Source organism: Gopherus evgoodei, chromosome 9 (genome assembly GCF_007399415.2).
Source record: "Gopherus evgoodei ecotype Sinaloan lineage chromosome 9, rGopEvg1_v1.p, whole genome shotgun sequence".
Taxonomy (NCBI): Eukaryota; Metazoa; Chordata; order Testudines; family Testudinidae; genus Gopherus; species Gopherus evgoodei.
In genome coordinates this window covers 93,881,226-93,891,446 of record NC_044330.1, presented here as the reverse complement: position 1 = coordinate 93,891,446, position 10,221 = coordinate 93,881,226, and the positions used below count along the sequence as shown (strand labels likewise).

At 39.5% G+C, this 10,221-nt stretch overlaps 1 protein-coding gene across 10 annotated transcripts in view; it reads right to left on the bottom strand.

The window, feature by feature from the left end:
* Nucleotides 1-398: 398 nt before the first annotated feature.
* TENM1 (teneurin transmembrane protein 1) overlaps nucleotides 399-10,221 on the bottom strand; it is a 1,405,227-nt gene continuing 1,395,404 nt past the window's right edge. For all 10 annotated transcript variants that reach the window (XM_030575184.1, XM_030575189.1, XM_030575193.1 and 7 more), the window contains 4 exons: nucleotides 9,788-10,175; nucleotides 7,137-8,357; nucleotides 6,335-6,477; nucleotides 399-4,274 (listed from right to left, as the gene is read on the bottom strand). In XM_030575184.1, the coding sequence (XP_030431044.1) occupies nucleotides 3,516-4,274; nucleotides 6,335-6,477; nucleotides 7,137-8,357; nucleotides 9,788-10,175 (2,511 nt within the window). In that variant the 3' untranslated portion in view covers nucleotides 399-3,515. The remainder of the gene's footprint in view (nucleotides 4,275-6,334; nucleotides 6,478-7,136; nucleotides 8,358-9,787; nucleotides 10,176-10,221) is intronic.

Here is a 10,221-nt window from a genome sequence, read left to right as displayed (position 1 = left end):
AACACTTACATTGTTTGCCATCCCCTAGCCAGGACAGTGATATAAAGAGGGCTTGGTGAATGGGAATAAGTGCAGATCTTGAAAAAATAAAATGTCTGAAAGTGCATGAAAACATGATTAAAAAAATACAGCTTCTAAGTCGCATACAACTGAGACGATATTAAAGATCTCAAACTAAACAGCTAGAATGTGTACACCGAGTTGCACATTGTCCAGTCCGTATATATTTGGCTATGTTCTACTTATATATCTATATACCTTTGAAATGTTCTAGTTTTCTAAATAAACATGAAAACAAAGGAAACATTATTTTTACACACTGTTGTTTTGCTGTCATAAAAATATAACATGTATCTTCTCATGGTAAGTATTTTGCTACAAGATAGTGTGCATTACTGTGTGTTTGTTTTTTTCTCTTTTAGAACCAGGTTCCCAACGCAGAATGCAACCATCAATTTATTTGATCTGAATGACCAGAAAACTGTCCCATGTGATTGTTTTTGTTTTGTGTTTTTGTCATTTGGGTCTCTAGGTCATAGTGCAAAATTAAAAAACTCAAAGAAAATTGGCTTAGTCACTAAAAAAAAAATACAAAACCCATGAGACTGAAATATTCCCTGCCTCTATCTTACGTTGTTCTTGAACAAGATAGTTTACATCTGTTCCTTCACTGGAGCTCTCTTGAATGGTGCCTGGCCTGTGTGTGTGTGTAACTTTGGCCTTCAGTGCTCTTGTATTAATAAATACGTCATTCTCTTTAGAAATGCTGTCATGCTCATCTAAAAATGACACTGAATTTTTATTTTTCTGAGTTTTATAACCAAACACGATGAAGACATTTTCTTATGTCACCAGAATACAGGGCCATGTAATGTCATTTGATTCTTTATACATCCATATTTTCATAGGAAACACTGTCCAAAAATGTATCTTAAATTTTCTACGCATGAACTGGAAAAATGCCAGATCTGCTTTAAGAGATAAACTTGTAATACATTTCACTCTTTGACCTTTTGGCATAACAATAAGAATAACAACAATCAAGGCAGTATTAAAAACCACAGCTGTAGTAATACAAAGTGCATTTCCTGCATATAATACAAATATAACTTTAAGAAACTAAAGGCACAAGCTAACTAAATATGTATTACATACTAGAAATGCACAGTTCAAGGTAATTTACTATTAAGAGCTTCAAATGTGTGTTTATAATGGATATTTAAAGCAGTTTGAAAATGATACATCGTTAGTGAATTGCAAAAAAGTATAATTGGTTAAAATATAAGTAAAATAGACTCTAATATTGACATCTTAGATCAGTGATAAAATACATCATCACATTTATGAACGCACTCTCTATATACAGTTCATAAATTATTTTTTCATTGATTAAAAGAACATCAGAGACTAGAGGATCTGAAGGTCCATTTTTAGGCTGGTGTGGAGGTATTCAAATTCTCCATGATTTTATGGGAAATTACAGAGATGAGAGCTATCAATACGAGACTTAGTCAGCTCCCAGTATTGTACGTTAGTGAGTGATGAGCCCAATCACAATATTTGGATCTGGATTTCAATCCAAATTTCCCCAGAGTTTGGGGTGGTGTGTGGATGGCATTCTTCTGGATCAGTTCATCACTGCGCCCGATATTGCGCCAGTGAAGCCGGTCATTGACTTCAATGGGAGCAGGACTAAATCCATAAAGGGAGGCGCAAGTTGTGAAGCTGAGAACTGGATCCAAACTTCCCCAAAGTTTGAAGGGGGATCCGACCTGATGTTCCAATTCAGGCTCATCTCTAAGTTCACTACAGTTTGTTCCACTTGCCCAAAAACAAAAGAAAAAAGAAAGCAGCAAAGGAAAAAAACAAACCAACACTGTTTTTGGCAAAAGCAAATATAAGCAGAGATGATTAGACTATATTTACTATGTCTGTTTTGGTAAAAATGTGCAATATTGTCACCATTAAAGATACATAGGTTCTAAAAGAAAATTCTAATCTTGTCTGAAATTAACAAAGAAAATTTGCACACAATCCCCCACAAAACAATTAGGTCCTTAAAAAATGACAGGTTAAAAGAAAGATCACACACTTTGCTATGAAATCACTGTATTGACAGCTCATGATATCCTGGGAAATAAAATTTCCGCCTTACCATTATAACACTATAACACTTTGCTATGTGCTCTACAAACTGAGCCAAAGAGCGTAGAATCATTCCCAAAATGTCCGACACTTACTATCCACACTTACGTTCACCGAATTCTGACCCACCAGTCTATTTCACACACAAAAATTGAGTCATACAGCATAATTATTAATGTGAGAAGAGGCTAAGGTGATGACAAAAAAACGATACCACTCCAATTTACAAATGAATCATGAACTGAAGAATCCCTGTCCAGTGAACATAAAGGATACTATTCTCTATAGTGAGACAGGCTTTTTTTCACCCTCACTGGCAAAGAGGGCGTGTGTGAATCCTTCCAGTAGAGCGGCTTTAAGTTTGTCTGGGGGTCCACAGAATTACTACTGGCAGAGATTGCTTGGGCTGCACTGAATCAGGGCCTGATCTAAAGCTCACTGAAGTCAATGGAAAGTCAATGTGGGGGCTTTGGATCAGACCCTTGTGCACATTTCTGTCTACTTTTAGAGGGTGATGGCTAGCTGTGGCACCTTGTGCAACACTCGGTCAGGTGGACTTTCTGCCATCAGACTTCTGTGCTTGGGGTTATGCCAGCAGAATCCAGTGTAACTCAGGTCTGACCAAAGCCCTCAGGGAAAGAATCATAGAACACTGCCACATGCAAAACTCTACACAACATGACATTTATCACTGAGAGAATGGGAGGAGGCAACGGATGAGCGAAGATAAATGTAATATGGGACAGCCATTCTGTGCTACTGTATCCAATGCCTACTGCGTTTTCCCCGTTTTCCAGTTCAGGTCTGGAACTTCTTTAGATCATAGTTGTGAAAAATGAAATGTGCTGATACAAGGTTCTAAATACAGTCCTGCAGCACTTGCTCTTGTGAGCCATCCCATTAAAGTCAATGGAAGAACTCATGGGAGTAAGGACTACTCAGGTGAGTAAGGGTTGCAGAATCAAGCTATATAACCTTTAAAATCATCTGCGAGTTATTAAATTAATGAACTAAGAAGAGATGTATCTTCAAGAAGAAAGCAGAGCACACGAATTCTTAAAATTTTCTGCACATATCTGCAATTTAAACGAGAGTGGTGCCTTTCTAAGTTGTGTTGTTTAACCATTTGAACTCTGCTTCTGAAATTTTGAATACTGCCACACAAGAACTAAAAATCTTCACTGTCATCTCTCAGAGTTAAACAAACAATATTAAAATACCATCTTCTGTCACATTTAAAGGCAGTTGGATATGTGTTTTCCTCTACATTTCTATATACAGAGTTCTGCTCTAGAAAAACCAATACAATAAACCATTTTATGTTTAAAAACAGGCAGTCTTTGGTGATGCAAAGGCAGAGGTTTTCTTTGTTACCTCCTGCCTATTTCACTCTGTCTCATAAAGTGAATATTGTTGGCACTGTCAGAAAGTTCTAGATACTGCTCCACAGATAAAACAAAATATCCATCGTAGCCTTGTACCCTCCCAGAGCTTAAAAGCTGCTGTTTTTCTCCCTCTGTCCATGCCCTAATGCCTTCTTCCCCTTCTTGCAGCCGTCTTTGTTCCTTAGTCCAGGCCTGAGCTACTGCCCTCTGCCTGGCTATTTCTAAGACATGGTTCTTTTCTTCTTCAATGGTTGTTCCATACCGAACATTAAAGCACAAAGCACCATGTTGGAGCTGTATATCAGCAAACCGTCTAGTCCTCCCATTTATCACAGAAGTCATCTGAGACACAGTGACATTGACCCCATTCTCCAAAATGCGCCGGCCTCCTGTGTTGCCTATTAGAGCCAAGTCTTCTTCCAAAGACCCCAGCTTGATGAAGTAGTGTGTATCTCGCCCTTCTATGGTAAAATGCAGGTTCTCAAGATAGCGAGCATTGTTGAGGATGGCGGCAATGCGCCGGCTATCCTCATTTGCTACTCCTATAATATCAGCAGTCACTATCCCATCCTTAATGGCAAATTTGATACCTTTTCCAAAAACAGAAGGAATGGCCGCAAACCTGGGCTGTTTTCCTCCTTCAAGACACCTCCCGTCGCTGTATTTGGGGGTCATAGGAAGCTGGTCCAAGGATATAAAGTTCCTAAGTTGTTTTTGCAGCTCACACTGAATGCCAAGGATAGTCTAGAAACATAAACATTAACACAGTTTCAAGTAAAATATTTTTATGCAGTTCATTATAGTATCATACGATATCAAGTTTCAACTGATATCTATAGCTCCTCAGAGTAGGTACTCTGAGCCTTTAAATCTGTCTGTAAAGCATCATGCACATCTGTGGTGGTGTAGCAACAACAAAAAAATATAGTAACAAACTTTACAGTAGTGGCAGTGGCAGCAACTCAATCGTTGCCGCTGTCTTTGGTGGCATTTTGGCAGAGGGGCCTTCCTCCGTGGCAGCGATTGAGTTGCCGCTGAAGATAGTGGCAGGACTTTGGCAGCAGCTCCTTTGGGACGTTGTGGGGCCCTGTTAGGGGCGCAGGGCCCGATTCCGGGGAATCAGCTGAATCGCCCTAAAGCAGGCGCTGCCCACAACTCCCCCAGTAGGTACCAGGTCCGCCCCTCCTGAGAGGGGAGTCCGCATGAGACATGAATTTCTGAAGGGGAGTTCAGCAAAAGAAAGCATGGGAACATCTGGGCTGGAATAATCCCATCCCTTAAGGATATGAATACATTAAAGATCCTGAGGTGCCAGAATGCTACAGTAAGGGAGGTCATAAGGAGGTACCTAAGAGCTATAGATAGATTTAGTGTCTAAGCCTGGAGTCCTTACTCAGGCAAACTCCCACTGACATCCATGTTCTTTTATTGTGGCCATCACGATACTATTTCAGCATCACCATAAAATCTGAGTGACTTCAGTGGGAGTTTTGCATGTGAAGTGCCCTAAAATTAGTGGACCGGAGTGTTCACTGCTTTGTACCTTCCATAATTATTCACACCTTGGCCAAGTGAGTTTAAAGTGCTGTTACTTCGATCAGGTAGCACTTTATACACACACATGACTACACAAGGTGAGAGGCAGTAGAGAATCAGTCCCTCCTGTTCTACCCTGTTTTGTAAAACTGCAGTGTTTTGTTAATAGATGTTCAATAAGGATCAAATCTTGAATGTGAATGTCAGCCCAGAGAATAGCTGAGATCTGTTTTGGTGCAGTTACATTGGCTGTTAGCCATCAATTGCTGAAACGTGGCTAGTTCTGAGTGCAGACAAGGCCTGAGGCAGGTTTGAGGCTTAGAACTAAAAACAAAAACACCACAATCACCACCACCCTACTATGCTTAAAAAATAATCTGTTCTACCACAGAACATTTTTACAGAGGAAAAGATTTAAAATTTTGGTGTTTTTGCACTCCTCATTGTGGCATCATTCCAATAAAAGCTGAAAATCTGTTGATTTCATTTGCACTTAATATTTCAGTAAGTATAAATTTATTACTTGAAACCTATAGCATATTATTTTCAGACAAGAACCTTCTTGCTTTCTACCCCCTCTGCTTGGGAGGAGTGCCCTGTAAACACCTGCAAAACTAATGTATTGTCCTCCTTCCAAACACTCTCCTCTGCCATGAGATCTACAAAAAAACATCACAATGGTTAGGCCATTGCTGTGCTGAGGGGAGGGATAACTCAGTGGTTTGAACATTGAGCTAAACTCAGGGCTGTGAGTTCAATCCTTGAGGGGGCTACTTAAGGATCTGGGGCAAAATCAGTACTTAGTCTGGGGGCTGGACTCAATAACCTTCCAGCTCTACGAGTGGGTGTATCTGACCAATACTGTCCCATTGTTTCTTTGTACTCCACATCAGTGTGTATGTATTCATCTGTACTCTTGTCTTTTATTTAGATTGTAAACTACTTGGTTTAGGGAACATCCTTGTTCTGTTTCTGAATATAGCACATAGCATATAGAGATATTGAAATTATGGAAACTAGGAATCTTAGAAGTTACGGTAATAAAATAAAAATAATGTAGGAGTAATGGACAAAAATGTCCTCAATTAATTGAATTGTTCTTCTCCTGAAAAATCATCCCTTAGATCACAGTGGTCTGGGCTTTTTATTAAGATCCGACTGAACATTCTTCTATGTATTTTCTAATTGTATTCTTTAATTTAGGTTTAGAAATAGTTCAGTGAACTAGCAAGCAGACTGTCTGCTTTTGTAGGCAGACTTTTGCCAACCTTTCCAGGATCCCATTCTTGGGTTTTTGTTTGAAGTTGTAAAAGTTCATATGTTGTCTCCTCAGTTTCTATCTCTGGTTTTGGAAATCCAGGAAGCACATTGTGTAGCTGGAAACCGAACAGCTCTAGCCAACTTCCAATGTCTACAAAACAAAATGAAAACATTCTTAGCAACAATACTCTTAATTCTTGGGACGCTGAATGTATTTTGTACTTTCCATTTCTAGGTAAAGTGATCCAGAAGATAAGGTAAGGAGAAGCAAAATTGACAGTGCTAGCTGTGCACTGGCAAAAGATCCCATAGTTCTCCATTCTGATAGAACTGAAATTAGAACTACTAATGCAGCTACCAGTGTGACTAGACATCTTTTACCAAGGCCTAACCAAATCTCAAAACATTAATAACTAAATGGCAATACTGATTTGACATAATCTTAAATTTTCAAAATTGGTTACCAGAAGAAAATAAATTATTTTATCACAGAACATCGCTATCGTGAATTCTGTATTGTACTTCCTTGTACATATCATGGAAGGGAATTCAGATAATGCTGCCTCAACTCTTTTTCAAATTGCAGTACTTAGCAAAGGCAGCAGATGTAGTTATTTGCCTGCTTTATTGACTGGCTGAAAGGTCACAGAAAATAGACAAAGCTATGTGGGTAGTAAGAAGTTAAATACATTCAACTAAAATGTAAGCATGTTGAAAGCCCACTCCTCTTCTCTGATGTGTGCAAGTTCCATGGACTTGGATCCATATAAGGATTTGACCCACAAGTATTTTTAATGGGATTTTTTTTACCTGTCGTATACTTAGCAACATCTTGAATTCTGCCAACTGGATAGTTATTTTCAAACGAGTAAAGATTAAATGGTTTGGGAATGGTGTTTAGATGTTTCCACACATGATGATTTGGCATTGTCCAACGTCCAGCAATGACGTCATAATCCCTTTGACCCAAGTGCACTAATTTAGTAAGAGAATCATAGAGCCCTCCATGAAAACCAATGATAACCTGAAAATCTGGATAAGTGTCCTGGTAGATATCTCCATAAGGTGTGTACAAAATTTCTTTTATTACTTGGCCCCGACTGCTAAAGATAGCTAGGGGTGTGCCGGAGTTGTCACAAGCAACATAATATTCTTCTCCACTGCTTAACTCCATAGCAATGAGATGGCCTTGAAGATCATAATACAGGGAAGTTATTTCTGAGCTAGTATGATTGTATAAATGAGTAACTCTTATTGGATTGGAGAGATCAGCATAAAAGAACTGTAGGTGTTGTCCTAGACTTGATTTACTTGCAACTCGTCGTCCAAGCCCATCATAACAGTATTGCACAGTCCAACCAGACACTTTGTTGTAAGCTTTGTTCAGGAGACCATTCGAGTTATACTCAAATATTTCATTGCCTCTTTGTCTAAGAAAACCATCTTCATCCACTTTGTACTGAATTTCTCCTAGTCTAGTGATGCGATCTTTAAGATCATATCTCAGAGGAGTGAGACGGGCACTGTTTCCATGACTAAGCAAGTTGATGTTTCCATTCAGGTCATAACTATAACGCCACTGGGTTTTGTCATTCACAGAGACAGTCTGAAGTTGACCATCAGCGTCATACTCATAAAAATACCTTGTTATGTTGGCATCTACTCCTACTCGTATATCACATATCACCATACGACCCATATTATCGTACTGAATGGTCATCCAATAGGCTATGGACTTAAGAATTTCATATTGCACTTCAATCACCTGACCATTGGCACTAAAAATCTTGGTGTGTTTCATCACTGTGGTAGTTATAACTTGGTTTAAGTCATAATTGATTACACTGAATTTTCCAAATTGTTCAGTCCTTCCAGATACATCAACATATCGGTACAGATCTATAGGAAGAGGAGTCTCATTTATCATGGCCTGCATGCTTGTGACCCGGAAATTGTTGTAACTGTAGTCAAATCTGGCATTTACAAGGCCTTCTTCACTAAATCTGAAGATCTGACGACCAATAAGAGGGCCTACATACAGCAAATAAGGAAAAAAAGAAAAGCAAGAAAAAACTAATTAGGCCCATAGTATATCTAATAAACATAACAAAGAAAGAAAAGATGTTAATCTCAGGTATTCCTGAGTCTTACTGCTAATTGACTACATCTTTAAGTGAGAAAAATGTTAAATTGTTCTCTCACGGATTTATTTAGTGCACACATATTCCTTAAAATACTTATTACTATTCTTTTAAACTAATGATAGTTTACATATAATTCTGATTTCCATATACTTACTTATATGCTAATATTAATTTGAATTTATTTTTAACATGGCTAACACATTCCTGATATAAATAATTTCTTTGAATTTGTCATGACAGAGAAACTTGAAAATGCAAACAGTAAAGCAATTTGATTTATTATTTAGCAAATGTTCTCATACTGGAATAACAAATAATCAAATATTATGAGAGCCACTTCATAGCAAATGATAACAAGAACGTTTCACATTTCAGATGGGATAGCTTTTACATGTCTGTGGACAGAAAAATAGACACATTTTTCTACTTCAACATAAAAACCTGATTTCAATAGTAAGGCCTGATTTCAGGCTGTATACCTGATAGACCAGTGTTTGTCAAACTGGGGCCGCCGCTTGTGTAGCGAAAGCCCCTGGTGGGCCAGGCCGGTTTGTTTACCTGCCCCGTCTGCAGGTCAGGCCGATCGCGGCTCCCACTGGCTGCAGTTCATCACTGCAGGCCAAAGGGAGCTGCTGGAAGCGGCACGGGCTGAGGGACGTATTGGCCGCCCCTTTCCACCCAGCTGGGGGGGAGGGGGGGTGGGAGGGTGGGGGAGGGTGGAACTCTTCAGATAAACTTTTGAACTCTGGGACAGCACTGACCAGGGACAGAGACTTTTGGGTGCTTAGACTTTTGGGTGATTTTTGGGTTGCTGGACTCAAGAGACTTTTGAGACTTTGGGGTGATCTTTTGGGTGGTTGGACTTAAGACCCCGAGGGGAAAAGGATACTGCCAAACTTACTTGGGGGTGGGTCTTTTGCTCATGGTTTATGTTATGAATCCTGTTTGTGATGTTTCCCCAACATAGTGCTACATTGTTTCCCTCCTTTATTAAAAGGATTTTGCTACACTCAGACTCCGTGCTTGCGAGAGGAGAAGTATTGCCTCCTAGAGGTGCCCGGGGGGTGGTATGTAATTGTCCCAGGTCACTGGGTGGGGGCTCAAGCCGGTTTTGCATCGTGTTAGTGAAATGGAACCCCTGGATACTGAACCCGGCCCTTGTTGCTGCAAACTCAGAGAGGCAGAAGGGTTACACCTACACAATGGCGGCCCCAGTTTGAGAAAGACTGTGATAGACAGTGTTTGCAGGATCAGGGGCCAAAGTTTTACCAGAGGTGACAGTATCACCCTTTAAAAATACTGATAGTTATAACTCACCTGTTTGCCTATATCTGATGGTGCAGATGAACCCATCATGCATTAAGTGTATTGTTTTAATAACCCCAGAAGATTCTTCATATGTAAATGTGACTTGAGTAGTATCATAAAGAATCTCTGATAGTCGGGACTGTCTGGTATATTTATAAAGGACTCTGCGACCTGTTCCAGGATATAGTATTTGCAGAAGTCGTCCATCTCCGGTGAAATCTTGTATGAAAGAAGCAGTGCTGTCTGGTGGGGTGTAGATATTGCGATAGTACCCAACTGAAAGCATGGTTTGCAAACTATGGCGCACCATACTTGGCATGGTGACTGAGAGCAGATAATCTGATTGGTCATATTCAAAAATGTAGCGGCGTTGGCTGTGCAAGAGGAGCATCACAGACTGCAATGAAACAGAAATTAGAGTGTAAATAACTGACAAAACAAAT